This window comes from Phoca vitulina, unplaced genomic scaffold, assembly GCF_004348235.1.
Source record: "Phoca vitulina isolate PV1807 unplaced genomic scaffold, GSC_HSeal_1.0 scaffold52, whole genome shotgun sequence".
Classification (NCBI taxonomy): domain Eukaryota; kingdom Metazoa; phylum Chordata; class Mammalia; order Carnivora; family Phocidae; genus Phoca; species Phoca vitulina.
The window spans coordinates 8,641,950-8,659,154 of record NW_022589755.1 but is presented as its reverse complement, the minus strand read 5'-3'; the positions used below and the strand labels follow the sequence as shown (position 1 = coordinate 8,659,154).

General features: G+C 59.6%; 2 protein-coding genes across 4 annotated transcripts; both read right to left on the bottom strand.

Moving 5' to 3' along the window:
• Positions 1 to 4,569: 4,569 nt before the first annotated feature.
• Positions 4,570 to 7,660, bottom strand: PTGIR (prostaglandin I2 receptor). The gene is made up of 2 exons (XM_032388949.1): positions 6,893 to 7,660; positions 4,570 to 5,837 (listed from the first exon to the last, which is right to left on the bottom strand). Exons 1-2 carry the CDS (start codon positions 7,658 to 7,660, stop codon positions 5,436 to 5,438), a joined length of 1,170 nt encoding a protein of 389 aa, XP_032244840.1. The 3' UTR covers positions 4,570 to 5,435.
• A 6,968-nt stretch (positions 7,661 to 14,628) lies between these two features.
• Positions 14,629 to 17,205, bottom strand: GNG8 (G protein subunit gamma 8). 3 transcript variants are annotated; one of them, XM_032388858.1, is made up of 3 exons: positions 16,765 to 17,205; positions 15,037 to 15,122; positions 14,629 to 14,810 (listed from the first exon to the last, which is right to left on the bottom strand). In XM_032388858.1, the coding sequence occupies exons 2-3, from the start codon at positions 15,118 to 15,120 to the stop codon at positions 14,682 to 14,684; spliced, it is 213 nt and encodes a 70-aa protein (XP_032244749.1). In that variant the 5' UTR covers positions 15,121 to 15,122; positions 16,765 to 17,205; the 3' UTR covers positions 14,629 to 14,681. The 3 variants fall into 3 exon arrangements, with proteins under 3 accessions (XP_032244749.1, XP_032244750.1, XP_032244751.1); XM_032388859.1 differs by having other exon boundaries at positions 17,064 to 17,205; XM_032388860.1 differs by lacking the exon at positions 16,765 to 17,205 and adding an exon at positions 16,247 to 16,294.

Below are 17,205 nucleotides of genomic sequence, written 5' to 3'. Positions count from 1 at the left end.
AGTGGTTCTGTAGGGAAGGCATAGAATCCTTGGGGGCTTCTCCCAAAATAAAGAAGCCCCGCCCCCAACTGCAAATCCCATCCGCTCACCCGTTCAGGGGTGCAGGGAATGAACGGTTAACGGACACTGTCTAACTTGTGACCTGCTCACGCGCGACCACAGCGGCTGGGCTGGTGGAAGCAGAAACCGAATCCAGTGGAATAAAAAGAAACAAACTTGCTTTCGCCCTGGGGTACAGCAAGCGCTGTTCAGTCTTCATTGGAGGCTCCCACGCCGCGGGCGCACCTCTCAGGCTCCATGCGGGTGAGGCCTGCAAGCAACCATTTGGGCCGGACGCTGTGAATGCAGACTAGGAAACTGAGGCCCAGAAGAGTGAAGAGGCTACTCCAGGTTATTGAGGCAAACCTCAAAAGTGGCAGGGCTGGAATTTGAACCAGAGCTGACCCCAAGCAGTCCAGGCTCTCAGCTTCCCGCCATTAGACTTTTAAAACTGACTTCAGGGGCGCCTGGGTGGCTCAGCCGTTAAGCGTCTGCCTTCGGCTCAGGTCATGATCTCAGGGTCCCGGGATCGAGCCCTGTATCGGGCTCCCTGCTCTGCTGGAAGCCTGCTTCTCCCTCTCCCACTCCCCCTGCTTGTGTTTCCTCTCTCGCTGTGTCGCTCTCTGTCAAATAAATAAATAGAATCTTTAAAAATAAATAAATAAATAAATAAAACTGACTTCAGGCAGGCCAGAGCCAGAGCCTAAGCCAGTGGGAGGGGTAGGCTGAGTCTGGGGTCACAGTGGTCAGGTCTAAGATGGGAGTTGCCCTCTGAGCTGCCAGGACCCCTGTGGAAAATTCTAGGCTCGTGGTTGAGAGAAAGACAAGTTCTGGTGACCCACAGAACTGGGCTCCAAGCCCCATGTGAGCACTCATTCGTGAGTCTGTGCACTCCCTAACCCTCAAGGTCTACCTCTGCCACCCGCCCCTTGATGACCTTGGGGCGGTGATTTCACTTCTCTGGGCCTCAGTTTACTAGTCTGCAAAATGGAGATGAATAATGACCCTATAGGAGGAAGATCATGAAAATACCCACTTCAGAGGGTTGTGCCAACCACTTTCTAGACCTGTCTCATTCGGGTGGCACGCAGGCCATGGAGGGTGCGCATAGGCGTGACATAAGTATGGAGATCTGACAGTAAAGAACTGGGGGCCCCGGGCAGGGAAAGGCTCTTGTACCATACTTCCTGGCAGTGGCTGAGTTGGGTCTCAAAACCCCAGATCGTTTGGATCCCAAACGCCCCACGCTGCCTGCGTGACTCTAGCTCCTATCATTAGTTTTTCCCCTTGGGCCCTATGTTTTGAAAGACTTTTACTCCTGGACAGGCTGCCTTATTAAATAATCATGACTTCTCTTTCCCATGCTTTATTAATCAAAGACACATAGACGGCACTCGGAGCTTCTAATGGACGTGGGGCGGGCCCTGAGGGAGTGGACTCCAGCCCAGAGCGGGATGCTGAGAGTGGGGATCATTTCCAGTTCCGGCTCTCGGGGCCACTGGACCAGCTCACACCTGTCCTTAGCGGGCGACTAGCCGAGGGACACAGTGGGAGGTGTCCTACCCAGGGCTCCCTCCCTTCCCCCCCCAGGGTAGTGGCCACTGGGAGTACTTCTAAATGTCACTCCCCATGTGACCAGCAGGTGGGGCAGTGACTACAAAAGGCCCCGGAGAGCTGCCACTCCTGGGGACCCGACAGTGCGTGTGTGTGCGCGCGCGCGCTTGAGTCCCATCTGTGGGCGGGGCCCAGTTCTAGGAAGTCCAAAATGAATAAAACGAAGTGATAAATGCACAAAGTCTCCTTCGCTTCCTGACGCCCACTCCATGCTAGGCAGGCCCCTCGGCTATGCTCTCAGCACATAGCCCAGCTCGCAAATTTGTATTTTTTTTTTTCTGCTTATTGGAATACTTAGTTCTGTGATTATTAAGTTGTCATCCAACTGGAATGTGAGTGAGAGAAGGCCAAGGCCAAGTCAGTCACCGCTCTATCCCCAGCAGGTACAGAGCAGCCTTGGGCCCCCGGGGGAAGATTCCAGGGAATTGTCGAGTTAATGAATGAGTAAGAGGCTAGGAGGTCAGAGTCAGATCCGTGAGCACAGTTCCTGGGCTCACCTTCTTCCAGTCCTCAGGTCCCACTCTGCCATCCCCTCCAAGAAGCCCTCCCTGATGTCCCCTTAGATTGCACCCCACCCCACCCCATCTCGCAGCTCTGCCCACTCTGGACTCAGAGCCCCAGGAGAGCGGGCCAGGGCTGTCTCTGTCACCGCCGTGTCCCCCGCATCACAGTCTCAATAAGAGCCTGCTGAGGGAATGAGCAAATGTCTGCGCCAGGTCAGGCTGCAGGGAGGACCATCATGGAGCCCAAAAGTGCCCCGAGTGCCTGAGATAGGTGCGAATAAGTCTGCAAGGAGAAGGAATAGGGGCGCCTGGCTGGCTCAGTCTTGATCTCCGGGTTGTGAGTTCGAGCCCCACGCTGGGTGTAGAGAGGACCTAAAAATAAAATCTTTAAAGAAAAAAAGAAGAAGAAGAAGAAATAGTTTAAGCGGGACCTGAAGGGCCAGGGTGCTTGTGACGAACGGCGAAGGGAAAACGCTGTTTCAGGAAGGGTGAGCTCAATCAGCAAAGAGGCGGAAGCCAGACAGGTCACGCACAGGCTCTGGGAGAATCCTCGGTTGTCTGGCTGGGGCTGAGCAGGGAGCGAGGGAGCTGGCCCTCGGCTTCCAGGCGGTGGGGGCCCTCGGAGTTTGGCAATCAGGGGAGCGACCGCTCAGAGAGGACTCCAGAAGCTAGCGGAGAGGACACACGGCCGCTCGGGGGGTCGGGACACCAGCTAGGAGAGGAGTTTCCAAATCCTCCCCCAGGGGCTGCGTGTAGATAGATGGGGCGGGAAATGCTTGCGAACCCCCGAGCTGGAAGACGGTGTACACAGCCAGGCCAGGGGCGGTGCGGGGTCTGCGACTTTACAGGGGGATGCCGAGGGCGGATGGATTCTTGAGATATTAGGCCTGGCGGGTAAAAGCCAGCAGAAAACCAGCTTCCGCGCTGAATCCTCACTTCCTCTTAATCCAAATCTGAAAAATGGGGATGATAATAGCACCCACCTGAGGCTTGGATGCTGTGGGTTCGAATGCCCAGCCCTGTGCTACCTTCATTTAGTGAGCCCTGAGAGGCCAGAGACACAGACTGACCCACTTTCTGGGCCGGCACAAAGAGTGGAGGCGAGCGCCCCCTGGGGGTCTTGCCTGGACAGGCAGGCAGGCCCCGTTCTCTGGCCTCCCGCTCCAAATGCCCCTCTGGGGCCCCTCCACCTACCCCATCCTTTCCCCACCACCCTCCGAGGAGGCCCTCTGGGTCGGTCCCCACTGAAGCTGGGCCAGGTTTGGTGACAAAGGCCGGACTCCACCTGATGTTTCTTGCCCCGTTTGGGTTTTTGTACAGGTCAACCTTTTTCATTACCAAATTCAACCAGTATGTCACTCTGGCAAGACTCATAAAAGTTTCTAAACACCCGCAATTTTTTTTTTTAGTGTCACATTTTTTTTTTATTGTGGCAAAATACCCATAACATAGAATTAACCATTTGAACATGAACAATTCATAGACATTTAGTACATTCACAATGTTATGCAACCCTCAGCGCTATCGGGTTCCAGAACATTTGCATCACCCCAAAAGGAAACCCATACCCAATAAATCAGTCATCCTGACCAATTTTTAACTCTCCCAGACACACCCTTGTTCTTCTGGAACGTGATTTGAATCATAGCGGTCGAAAGACCAATGGAGCGAAATGTTGCTTTTTTTCAGCCCACATTTGCCCAGTAGCCACAGACAACAACAGCAACGACAAGATTGCAGTAACAGTAACATTTTTGTGGTTTTTATTCCAGGCTGGCCCTGTGCTCGGCTGCTTATCAGAGGGAATCAGTTAATCCTCCGCACCACCCTGTAAACTGAATTCTAGATTATGATCGCCATTCTGCACCAAAGGAAGCCAAGGCACAGAGAAGCAAAGCCCCTGGCCAAACAAGGGAGCTGGCTTCTGGAGACAGAAAGGTCAGCTTCCCCCTCAGACCGTGCTTCCTCCTCGCTATGTGACCTAGGACTGGTGATTACCCTCTCTGGACCTTGATTTCCAGTGGAAAGGCTCCAAGGACATCAGGGCCAGGACTCACTGATGTGAGGTGCTGTTATCTCTCCAGAGGTCCATGCCTCCCTACCAGGCCTGTCCCCAGGTTCACGTTTACCCTTTTAACCCCGGATCAAGTGCTTTCAACCCTGGAGCAACCGCATAAGGGGAACTGGGTGGGGCGGGGTGGGGGGGGAGGGTGGGAAGGGAGAAAAGGGCTTTCCGGGTTACCCTAAACACCACTTCCTTTCCTGCCCGTCAGCTCCGTCCCGAGCACCCTTGATCTTGGGTCTCCCTTGAGGGCAGGAGAAGCCCGAAGGCTGGAAATCATCCCAGCGGAGTCCAGGGCGGGGCAGGGACCGGTCTGTTATCTCCAACACCTGCCAAGTCAGGGCCCGCTCGCTGTTGAATGAATGAATGAACTTGTTGCGAGGGCTTGGAGGACACAGGATGTGAGGGTGGGCTTTGTGTATGAGCCACAGCTCCTCATCCAGGGACAGGCTGTGTCCCCCAGGGGGTGTGGAGGGGTCCCTGGGATCCGTAACTCCCATGCCTTTGTCCTCTGGTCACCCCACACACACACCCGGGCCCCCACGGTCCACATCTTGCAGCCCACCAAGCCATGCGGATTCCCAGGCACGTGTCCAGCAAGGCTACTTACAATGCAGCAGTCTCTCCTTCCTCCGGCCTCCCGCCTTGGGGGGGCGGGGGCTTCCAAGTCTGATGGGAAATCAGGAGTGAGGGGAGGCCGGGAGCTGGTCCAAGAATCCCTGGCTCCCAGGAGGCAGAGAGGGGCTGGCTTTTGGAGTGGCCTGGGAGAAGGCCGGGTTGTCCCCTGGGGGGGCTTGGGGTGGGCAGCAAGGCACCCTGAATGGATGAGGGTCAGAGCCAGAACCCAAACCAGAGCTGACCTGGGCGCACAGAAGCTTCTGGGAAACTTTTCTGCCTTCTAAATATTTAGACAGCGAGATGGATGGGCAAGCGAGGGCCAGACTGGGCCGGCCGGGCCCCTGGTTATTTTGAGAGAAGTATTCTTTTTGTGCTCCAGGATAAACGTTCCTTGTCTCCCTCCCTCTCTACCAGAGCCTGTCGGGGCCACCCTGGAGGAGGAGAAAAAGGGAAATAGCAGCTGATCGCCCCCCCACCCCGCATTTCAGGGGGGTCAAGATTCTGGCAGGCAAGGACTCCGGGGTCTCATCTCTGCTCATCCACCCAGCAGCCGTGCCCCTGAGCCTCAGGCTTCTGCTCCCAGAAGACTGGGCAGGAGATCATGGGCAGCAGATGTCAGCAGGGGAGCAGGCGGCTGCGGACCCCATTTTGGATGACATTCCCACGGTGCTGCCAGCTCGCTGCGCCCGAGACACGGGTGCCTCCTGTCCCTCGCCCCAGGCTGACAAAGGTACCCAGTTCCCCTCCTTCCCCCCGAGAGTAGCGGGAGCCCTCGAGTCCTTCCTCCCGGAGGCGGGCTGGGAGAGGGGTGTCTGCGAGTCACGGTGGGTCGGCCTGGGGCCCAGGCAGCAGAACCAGAGCCTGAGCCTCTGGAAGACAGCCTTGCGGAAAAGGATGAAGACCCAGGGGTCCAGGATAGGGTTGAAGGCGTTGAATCGGAAGGCAAGGAGGTCCCCCATCTCACTGCTGTCCGGGGCGATGGCCTGCGTGAAGCCTCGGATCTGGGGGCAGGGCGGGGGCATCAGGAAGCACCCAGGAATCCTCTGACCCCCACAGCACACCCACCCCACCCTCGCTCCCCTCCTTCCACGCGCTTACTGGCAGGAATGAGGGAGGGGTGCCCTTCAGCAGGGGAAGGAAATAAGATGAAAAGTAAGTGAGAGATGCATCGGGGAGCAGAGAGAAAGAAAGCCCCAGGAAACCACTAGCCTAGAGGAACAGAGCGGAGGTCATGTGGGTGAGTCCTGGGGCTATGGCCGTGTGTCTCTCTCCAAGTTTCCAGCCTGTGAGTCATCCGTAATCCCCCCAAAGCTTTGACCACCAGCCCTTGCATTTACAGAAAGAGAATTGGAGGCCCAGAGTACAGGGCGGGGTGGGGTGGGCGGGTGATGACTGGGGACTGCCCCGCTCAATTCCTGGGAGGCAGGCAGGAGCTCTGCCCGAAAGGAGCAAGGCCCGGAGAGTCCCTGGCGGGGGGGGGGGGGGGGGGGGGGGGGGGGGGGGGGGGGGGGGGGGGGGGGGGCGGGGTGCGGGGGCGGGAGGTGGTGGGGAAATCAGACTCTGCGATCAGACAAGCCTGAGGTCCAGAGCTGGCTCTGTGTGACTGTGGACAAGCCACATCGCCCTCCATCTGTAAGAATAGGGACCGGACAGGAACTTGGGTCCATTCCTTGCTAAGTGCTGTGGAATGGGTGCCTAAGGTCATTTGAAGATGATCTGAGAGAGAATTTGTAAACCACAGACACAGAACAAGGGCTCAAGGACTGGTGGATCTTAGTACCATTACAGGGGTGCGGGAAGGTTGGGGTGTGTCTGGGGGGGTGCCGGAGATACGAAAGGGGGGGGAGCGAAGGGCTCAGGAGGCGTCCAGTGGGGCAGAAGCAAATGGGGAGAGACCTCTCCAGAAAGTTGGGAGTTGTCGGACCGCGCCCAAAGCCTCTGACCTCTTGGGGCTTCAGCATCCCCGGTCTGGGAACTAGGCCCCCCCCGCTGGAGGTTGGAGCTGGGTGCTGCCCTCCCGCCCCGGCCACCCACCCCACCTGCAGAGGGGACTCACCGTGAGGGGCAGGGAGCACACGGCCATGATGCCCGTCATGAAGGCCAGCAGAATGAGGTGGTCCACCTCGTCCTCCCCTGCCCGGGGGCCGGGGACCAGCGAGCCCTGGTGGCGCCTCTGCTGACGGTACATGCGGCAGAGGCTCAGGGTGACCGAGCTGTTGCATAGGACGGTGGCGGCCACCAGCAGGGCCACGAGGCTGGCGTAGGCCAGCGAGAAGGCGCAGCCGCCCAGCTCCGCGGAGCGCATGCGGATGAAGCACCAGCTGCCGGGGCAGTACTGCTGGTGTTGGCCCAGGCCCAGCAGGGGCAGCGAGCAGAAGAGGGCGCAGAAGGCGTAGATGGCGGGCAGGGCCAGGCGGGCGCAGCGCGGCCCGTCCAGCTGAGCGTAGAGGTAGGGGTGGCTGAGGGCCAGGCAGCGCTCCACGGCCATGGCGAAGAGGATGAGCATGGAGGCCAGGCCGAAGAAGGTCATGGCGAAGGCGAAGGCGTCGCACAAAGCGGGGTGGCCCCGGGCCAGGCCCAGCAGCGAGCTGTTGCGGGCGTAGGCCACGAACACGGCCGGGCTCAGGAAGCAAGTGCCCAGCAGGTCAGTGACCGCCAGCCCGGTGACCAGCACGGCGAAGGCCGAGGGGCGTGAGCGTCGCCGCGCCCCCAGGATGCCCAGTGCCAGCCCGTTGCCCACCACGCCCGCCACGAACATCAGGGTGCTGGTGGCCGGGCCTACCGAGTCCCGCACGTAGGTGAGGTTCCTGCACGAGTCGGCCATCCCCCTCACCTCTGGTGCGGCCTGGACTAGAGCGGTCCCCAGGGGGGAGGGGGGGTAAGGGGGAGCCGGTGGGGGGGGGGCGCCCTGAGGCCCGCTCATGCCCACCGCCCTCCCCATGGGCCACCCCCAGTTCTCCTTGTGTGTGCGGCTGGCTGGCCGTCTGTCCGCCCCTCTCCTCTCTCGCCCTCTCTCCTTCGTCCTGCCCTCTCCCTAGTTCTGTCCTTTTCCCCCACCCCTTGCCCACCCGGTCTCCCCCTCTACCTCTCCCTCTCTCGCCCCAGCAGCCCTCTACCCTCTCCTCACCTCCCCCTCTGCCTCTCCCTCTCTCGCCCCAGCAGCCCTCTACCCTCTCCTCACCGCACCTCTGCCTTCTCTCTCAGTCCCCTCCTCTGTGCCCTGCTCTCCGCTCTGCGGGCTACACCGGTCTCTGCGAGTCAGCTTCTCCTTCCTTCCCTCCCTCCTCCCTCCTCTCTCCTCCCTCCTCCCTCCTCCCTTCTCATCTAGCCTGCTCGCCCCGGCTTTTTCATTTCCTCCCGCTGCCCCGCCTTCCCCCCCCCCGCCTGTTCCCGCGGGGCCCCCCCCCCCGCTCCCTCCCCCCTGCCCTGGCACGCTCCCTCCAACTTCCCTGCCCAGTGCAGCCCAGTCTACCTCTGCCTCCCCTCCCTGCTTCCTCTCGTGGTCCTATCCCTGAGCCACCTGCCCCTGCCCCACGCATTGGTCTCTGCCCTTCTCCCTTCCCCAGCTCTCCCAGTGGCCCCTGGTGGGGATCACTGAGTCATCGCACCCTGGAGCACACCAGGACAAGACCTGAGGGGCACAGCTGACCAGTCTGAGAGGCTGTCTGGGGGTGGCCTCTGAGATCTATTCTGGGCTCCAGGCCCCGGGGTTAGGACATTGACCAGGGATTGAGAAATGACCAGGAAATTCCTCCCCGATGTAGTGTTTTTCAGGCACTACTGAGATTTCTGTTCCCCGGACACAATTCACTCCTTCCAGAAGGCTGGGGAAGGAGGTGACCAGGCTAGAGAAAGAATACCAGTCCCAGAGCCTGTCCTAGGGTGCAAGCCCGTCGACCCGGCTGAGTCTTGGGAAGAGGGATTCCAGGGAGGAGGGCCCTGGTGCCCAGCAGTCTGTCGGGGACAGGCCCCAGGACCTCCAAGAGCATCAAAGGGGAGTGCCCTCCCGCCCTCTTGCTTCTGGCTCCAGCAATCCCAAGCCCCAGGCCAAGCTACAGAGACCTTGACTTCCAGAAATAATATTTTGGCCACGAACAGTTCAGGACTCCAAGATCACTGTCACATCCATCTCCCCCACACCTCCCCAAACACACCCCCCCAAACACACCCCCAGCCACCACCCTCGGGCCCGTGTGCTCAGCCCACATGTCCCAGCTGCCGACACAGCGGTCACCAGCCCCGGGTCCCACCGAGTCAATGGCTTCCCATGTAGCCTCCCCACCCAGAAGAGCCAGAGCCCCTCTCAGACACCCCTTATTTTTGAGGGAGGCAGTTTAAATGGAGAGATTACAAACTCAGGGGCTCACTCATTTGACTCGAGTTCCTGTCCCCATTCCACCACCTCTTTGCGACGTGATGACCAGGGTGGGAACGAGAAGCCGGTGTGCCTCAGTTTCCTCATCTGTACAATAGGGTGACCCCAGCTTCATGGGCCAGGCGGCCAACTATGGCCAGTGGCCCATGCCAGAGCTCTCTTTGTGACAAGGAGCGCGCGTGCGCACATGTGTCATGTCCGAGTCCAGGAGGGATGCTCCGGATCCCAAGGGCTGGACATGGGGTAGCTGCAGACTTCCCCTCTCTATACCCAGGCCCCTCGGTGACCACAACTGCCTCACCCCTCTCCCCCTCTCCCTATCACCCATGAGCACAGCATCCCCAGCTTCCGGCCTCAGCTCCAGCCATACCAGGGGCTCGTAGAGGTGCCTGGGTGCATGGGCCTCAGGCCTCCTGGCTCTGCGGTTCCCCCCACCGCCCTGTGCTCTGCAATCCCCAGGCAGACCAGAGGGAACTCAGGAAGTTATATCATATTAATGAGGGATGATGCCTGGCGGGCTTACGTCCTGTGGCAGCATCAGGGGAGTTGGGGGGAGGGGCGGGGTAGCTCGGGTTCCTGGAGCCTCCCTCCCCCTGGCTTCCTGTCCCCACCAGGGACCACTGAGCATTCAGGAAGTCCACTCTGCTCCCAGGCCCAGTGTGGCCTGGCCTCACGCACCCTGCCCCCCTCCAGGCCTCAGTTTACCCACCTGTGCCACTGGGGGCCGGGAGCCCTTGCAACCCTGGCATCCCGTTATATGCTTCGGGGCAGGTAGGGGTGGCAGCGACTGTAACGAGAGGTCCCTGGGGCTGGTGTCAGTGCTGGACCCCCTCCACTCACTTTCCGGGAACCCTGGCATCCTGCCAGCTGTGGCCACGCTCACAGCTGGAGCCACAAAGGGTTCCTCTTCTCTCAGGTGCCTTGGAGTGAGAGGCCACCCGAGCTGGGCTATGAGGGGGTGGCTTCCAGGGCTGGGGGTGGGGGAACTGTGAGAAAGAACAGCTCGGGGAGGCGAGTCAGCCTCCCTCCCCTCCCACAGCTTGAACAGGACTCAGGCATCCCCAGAAGGACCATGGACAGGGGCAGAGGAGGGAGGACAGCCCCAGAGACAACAGGGAATGGCCAGCACCATACCAGGGGAGGGGACGTGCAAGGGGCTGTCGCAGACACGTGAACTTCAGGCGTCGGTCTGTGTGATATTAGTGGGGCCTGTGGAACTGAAGTGAGCATTTTTTAAAATTTATTTATTTATGGGGCGGGGAGCAGAGGGAGGAGGACAAGCAGACTCCCCGCTGAGTGTGGAACCCAACGTGGGGCTCAATCCCACGACCCCCGAGATCATGACCCGAGCAGAAACCAAGAGTCAGACGCCCAACTGACTGAGCCACCCAGGCGCCCCCTACGGGAGCATTTTAGCCGCACCGCGAGTGCGTGTGCTTGTGTGCACTGTGGCGGTGAGTGGGCATGATTTTTCTCGACAGCCTATTTGTACATCTGTGTCCCTTCATGCACTCGTTGTGGGTCTGCGCCTGTGTGTTTATTGTGGACCCCTGCGCTGCTTTATGGCTCTGTCTCCCTGTGTGTGTGTGTGTGTGTGTGTGTGTGTGTATGTTTGCTTGCGGACGGGCTGCCTGGCGCAGGGGGAAGAGAGTGGCTTTGGAAGCGCCCCTCCACCCCTCACCAGTCACTTGCTGTGTGACCCTGGAAAATGACTTCCCCTGGCTCAGCCTTGATGTTCTTCCTCACATGGCTGCCTTGCCCTTGTTGGGGTGTGGTGTGAAGATTAGAGACCGGGTTCCCCCTTCCTGCCTCCAGGAAGCCCTCAAACAGCTGCTGGCGTTGTTATTATTCATTCAACAAACTGTCACCCACTTACTGGGGGCCGAGGGAGGGGGACGCAGCGGGGCTGGGGGGGCACCATCCGACGGACGCATGTTCCCAAGTGGCGGGGAAGGTCAGAAGGGGAGCCTGGGCACGCAGGTCCTCTGCTGAGTCATCCGCAGCCCTGGGTCTCTCCCACACCTGCTTGGGGACCAGTGCCTCCAGCTGCCTGCCCACGCATCCGGACCTGCCCCCGAGCTAAGACCCTGCTTGCCCGGGGCCTGACCTTCTCCTGACTCCCTGGTGTCCTGGCCCTGCCCTGGGCAGAGGTTGGCCCCACACGCACACGCACACACACGCACGTGCACGCGCACCCCATCAGCCGCTCACACCTGCCAAGCCTACCTGTCCACCTGTGCCCTCCCGTGGCTGCAAGAAGTTGCTGCGTGTCCATCCTGACTTGTCCTTCATTGGCAGGTGCCAACACTTTCAGACACAGGCCATTTGTCTCTGCCCACCACCCTTTCCTGCACCCCAAATGGGCCCTTGCCTACCTACCAGTCTCTGCTTCTCGTCCCTGCTCCAGGGGGCTCTCCTCCTGCCACCCCTGCCCTGCCTTTGCCTGGGCCTGGGCCCCTCCCCTGGGATACCCCCGTTCTGTCCTTCAAGCCCCCCACAACACCTCCAGCCCCTCCTGAACCCTCACCCATTGGTGCCCACTCCAACCTCAAGCCCCAACTGGCCAGGTGATGTCACTTCGCTGTGCCTGACTCCATGTCTATAAAATGGGGATAAACAGAGTCCTTTGGGGGGTCATCGGAGAATTAAGTGAGGTGGGGCTTCAGAAACGGGATTCCAATATGTGATGGTCATAGCTGTGGCTCAGGGCCACCCCTCCCCCAAATCCCCTCAGCAGAGCCAAGCACCGCTCAGAGCATGTGGGATGCAAAGGGCAGACAGCCTGGGAGGGGCAGCCTGGCACCCCTCAGGGTTTGGGGTGAAGTGGAAGGGGACCGATAGCAGCAGGCACTTCCCCAGGTGGTCCCCTCTCTGCCTCTTGGCCTGGCTCTGACCCCAGGGCTGAGCTCACAGCGAGGCTGGCCGGAAAGAGCAGAGCAGCGGGTAACCAGAAGCTGGTACTACCGAGTCATACCCGCTAACAAGATTACCCAGGTTTGCATGCGTGGATGCTGCTCACCCAGGACCTGCCCTGTCTAGCTCATCTGGCACCCTCCACACCCCCAGCCTCCCTCCCACACCTCCTCCAGGTAGACCTCCTTCCTGCCCACCCTCCCCTCCCCACACTGGGTCAGCCAGCCCCCTTGCTTCTCCTGACTTCCATTCCCCAAGACCAGGAATGTGAAGGAGGGAGGATCCACACTACACAGCCCCAAGATTTCAGGGCTAAAAGGGTCTAAATCCCAACAGTCGAGCCTCAAGAAATCCTTACACTCCTGAAGTGCAGAGCTCTGGGTCCTAGCCGGACAAAGGAACAGGAGTCTAGCCCCACAGGGTCGAAAGACTCCAGAATTCCAGCCCTCTGAGGTCCTGCGATTCTAGAGTCCTCTGCATTTCAGGTTCTAACATGCAAGGATGCTGGGTCTGAGAAATTCCAGAATCCTCTGGCAACTTCCCTCCCAGCATCCCTCCTCCCCAGCCCCACCCCCCCCCCAGCTCATCCTTGGCTCTGTCTGTCCCCGGTGTCCCCAGGGGCTCCCACAGACATGATGCAACTAGGCTGGAGCCAGCTGAGAGGGGTGGGAGGCAGGAGGGAGATGTAATTACAGCTTGTCCTGCCTCAACCCAACAGGAAGCTCAGAGTTGGGGCCCAGGGGACCCTAATCCAATGTGAATAATGGAGCACTCACCAGAAACACACATGGCCCGGTGAGCTGGCTCCATCCAGATCCAGGGGTCTAGCCCCCGTTGCCCCAAGCTGGGGAGCACAGGTGTTAGTCGGGAGAAAAGAGGAAGTGGGGGTGAGGGGACTGGAGAGGGGTCTCTAGAAACTCTGTGGCCCTCCAGCCAACCTGGTAAAATGATTGACCAGACCCACAGCTCACCCAATCTGCATCTCAATTTCTCTTAAGATTTTTTATGTGTTTATTTGAGAGAGAGAGAGAGCACAAGCAGGGGGAGCGGCAGGCAGAGGGAGAAGCAGGCTCCCCACTGAGCAGGGAGCCTGACGTGGGACTCGATCCCAGGACCCCAGGATCATAACCTGAGCTGAAGGCAGATGCCCAAGCAACTGAGCCACCCAGGCGTCCCCTGCATCTCATTTTCAACAGACATTCAAGACATAACACATTCCACTGGAAGAAGCCCCTGATAAATAACACCTGGCACTCAGCCTTCTTAAGCAGGAGACATTAGGGCATGGTGGAGACTTCGGTGAGCTGGAAAGCCCAGATCCCACCTCCCAGCCTAGGGTCACCCTGAGGGGTATATGGGTCTGAGGTCACCCGAACATCCAATTTGGGAGAAGCTGGAAATAAGGACTTTTAAGTGAAAGACTCCTATTTTTCAATTTGGCAACCAAGTCAAAAACATTTTTAAACATTATGTAGAGAACCCAAAATAAGTGAATAAATAAAAGACAACATAACATAAATAGAACTGCAGGCTATAAATGTCCTGTGGGCCAGCCATGTGCGAAGTGGGAAACACAGGGCAGGAGCCAGAGCTGTTAGAGTCACCCCTGTGTCCCCGGAACAAAGAAATAACTGTTGAAGGAAAGAATGGTACACATTAAATTGTCTCCTCTCCCTCTAGCCACGTTTCTCTCTCCTCCTGGTCCCCAAGTTTTATTACCACCCTGTCTCAGCTCAGATGTCCCCTCCTCCAGGAAGCCTTCCCTGATCCCTAAGCTGAGTCAAGTATACCCTCTGGGCTCCCCCACCCCAGCCCTGCCCACTCTGGGTCATCATTTTCTGGGGACAGGTCTGTCTCTCCCACTGGATTCTGAGCCCCAAGAGGGCAAGGCCAGGGCTGTCTCAGTCACAACCATGTTCCCAGCTTCACCCAGCACGGGGCTGGTCACAGAGCAGGTACCACAGGAATGAATGAACAACAGAGATCAGTGCTAAGGACAGAGGTGAGGTAAGCTTGTGGCAGGGGGTGGAATCATCCAGGGGGTGAGGAAGGTGCAATGGGCACAGGGGCTCCTAAAAATCTACAACCCAAGAGAGGAGAGAGGCCAGCTCAGGGGTTCGGGGGTTCGGCACTGGAGGCCACAGTCTTCACCTCATTACCTCCTAGCTGTGTGACTTGGAGTAAGGGACCTCCTTTGGCTCAGTTTCCTCATCTGCAAAATGGATACTCTACAATCAGCCAGCTGCCTTCTGGGGCTCTTGGAATGAATAAATAAATTCAGGATCGTGGAGTGCTCAGTGGAGGTCAGAGCCCAGACTGCTCATTTCCTCCTGCACAAGCCTCTGCATCCACACACCACGCCCCACACACCCCGCACATCCTCACCCCCCAACACACTCCACACACACTCAGAAGGGATGAGAAGGGACACAGGTTCCCCCATGATGGCCCCAAGCTCTGGGCGTGCCTCAGTTTCCCCAAAAGCACAGGTACCACCACAATCGCCACGTTTATTGGATCCATACTTTGGCAGGGGAGGGCAAGCGGTCGGGAAGACTCAGAGCAGGACGCAAAAGAGGCGCTTGTCGCGGAAGGGGTTCTCTGTGGCGGGTACCGGCGTCACCAGCGGGTCGTCTTTGGCGTGCGTCTCGCAAAAGGCCAGGAGCTCGGCCGCCGCCTGCGACACCTGCGGGCGCCCGCGTGATGACCGTCCTCCGCCCAAGGCCCCGCCTCTTGCCCGGGCCCGCCCCCAGCCCCTCCCCGGATCCGGCCCGCCCCCTTGTGACCACGCCCCCTGTCCGAGCCCCGGCCCCGTTCCGAAGGGAATCTTCCCACGGGCTCCACTCCCAACAGCGCCGGGTCCAGACCCCAGCCCCGGAGCCCCCGCCTTCCTCCCCACCCGCACCCCGCACCTTCATGCGGTCGATGTTCACCTCCAGCTTCAGCTGTTCCACCGTCTTGCGGGCCTCCGCGATCTTGGCCATGTTGTTGGACATGGCTGAGGGCGGGGAAGAGTTTAAAAGCCGGGCGGGAGGGGGGGGGCCGAGAGGGTTGGGCTAGGGCAAGTCTGGGTCCCCAGGTAAGGGTGGCAGTGGTCGTGGGACCCGGCGACAGGGTTGTGGATGGAAGAGCATACGAAGGGGGTGCCCAGAGGTGGAGGGAGGGACAGGAAAACAGAAAAAAAGAGGAACGAAGAGACGTACAGATGGGGGACCAAGAGGCAGGCCAAAGGAGGGACAGAGGAACAGGGAGGAGAGGGGCAAGGGGAGATGGTGGAGGGGTGCCTAGGATGGGGGACCTAGAGGCAGGTGGAGGGGGGAACCAAAGAACAGGGCCACAGGTGCTGGATCAGGATCCAGGTGTCCTCAGCCCCTGGGGATAGAGCAGGAGCCAGGAGGGGGGCCCTCCCCAGGCCAATTAGCGGTGACTCCGGGGAGAACAAGGAATTAAGATCGCGGCGGGAAAGGCGCAGAGGGGGCCTCATTAGGGCCTTGGCAGCAGCTGCCCCCTCCGGCCCCCTTGGGGAGCTCCCCCACCCCAGCCCTGGCCACCTCAAAGGCTCCTCTGCTCATTAGCAGCCAGAGAGAGGGCTGGGGGGGGGCGGGTAACCCAGGCACAACTGGGAGAGGGGCAGAGAGGATGGAAGGACAAATGGAGGGGCAGAGGGAGTGACAAAGTGACAGAGGGAAAGACTGAGGCCCGGAAGAAATAAAGAGACTGGGGCGGGGGAGAGAGAGATGGAGGGATGAAGCAAGGGAAGGAGTAGAGGGAGGGGAGGACAGATAGAGGGACAGAGTGATCCAGGGGGACAGAGGCACAGAAGGGACAAAGGGACAGAGCGGGGACTGGGAAGGTGAGGGTGACTGGGAAGGGGAGTGAGGGAGTGGGAAAGGAGAGAGAGAGGGACAAAGGAAGGGGCAGAGAGAGGCACAGCGGGGATAAAGGGACAGAGGAGAGAAGGGACAGGGGGACAGAGAGAGGGAGCCATTGGAGGGGCTGGGGGAGAGACAGGCTGATGGAGACGCAGAAGTAGAAAGTCATTCATTCGCTCATTCATTCATTCATTCATTCATTCCCAGGCGGACAGACCGCGGCTGTGGGGTGGAGACCCGAGCCCCCTACCTGTTGCTGCTCCGGGCTGGGATGGCGGGCAGGTGGCGGAGGCTGGGAGACCGCGTCTGGGCCCCCCCCCCCCCCGCCAGTCCCGCCCCGCCCCCTCCCCCGGGGAGCAGCCCCTGAGGGCCCGCCTCCTCCTGCTGCCACCGCGGCCGGCCCCTGCGCCCTGGCCGCCTTGGGTCTGTCTCTGTGGGTCCCCTCTCTATGTCCGTCCCCTTCTTTGTCTTTCTGTTTCTGTGTCTCTGTCGCTCCTGTTCTGTGTCTCTTGTCCTCCCCCTTTCTCTCTCCCAGTCTCCCCTCTCAGTCTCTGCCCCTGCCTCTGTCTCTGTCCCTCTGAAACACACACACACACACACGCGGGAAGGCTCTCCTGGCGCGCCCCACACCCCGCCCTTACTCCACGGTCGCACAGATCTCTCCTGTGAGTCCCGCACAGCCTGTCACTCCATCACACGTGCTCTTCCCCCGTCACACCTGCCCCTGTTTCACCCCACCCCAGCCCCTCACACAGAGGTGCACACTACCTCACTGTCTCACGACCGTCCGGCGCGCTGCACACACAGCCGCGGGACCCCTCAAAACGCCACACACGGTCCCTCACAATCTCTCAGAGGGTGGCACATCGTCGCCAATGCCACCTCGCACAAGCACAGATATCCTATCGCAGAGTGTCCCGTGTGCAGAGTTTCACCCAGTGTCACACGCAATCTCTCAAGACGTCCCTCACACACATTCACGAGGAGCTGAAACTTCTGTCTCGCCCCCGACAGCAACTTCACCCACACTTTGTCAGGGTCTCACACGGTGACATGGAGTTACTCACACGACGTCTTTGTTGAGCGCTGTCACACGACATTCCGTGGGGTCACACGTCCAGTGACCCCCACATACAGTCATACTCGCTCTTGCACAGTCTCCCGGTGTCACACACAGCCTTACACAGTCCCTCACAGACTGTCCCCCCC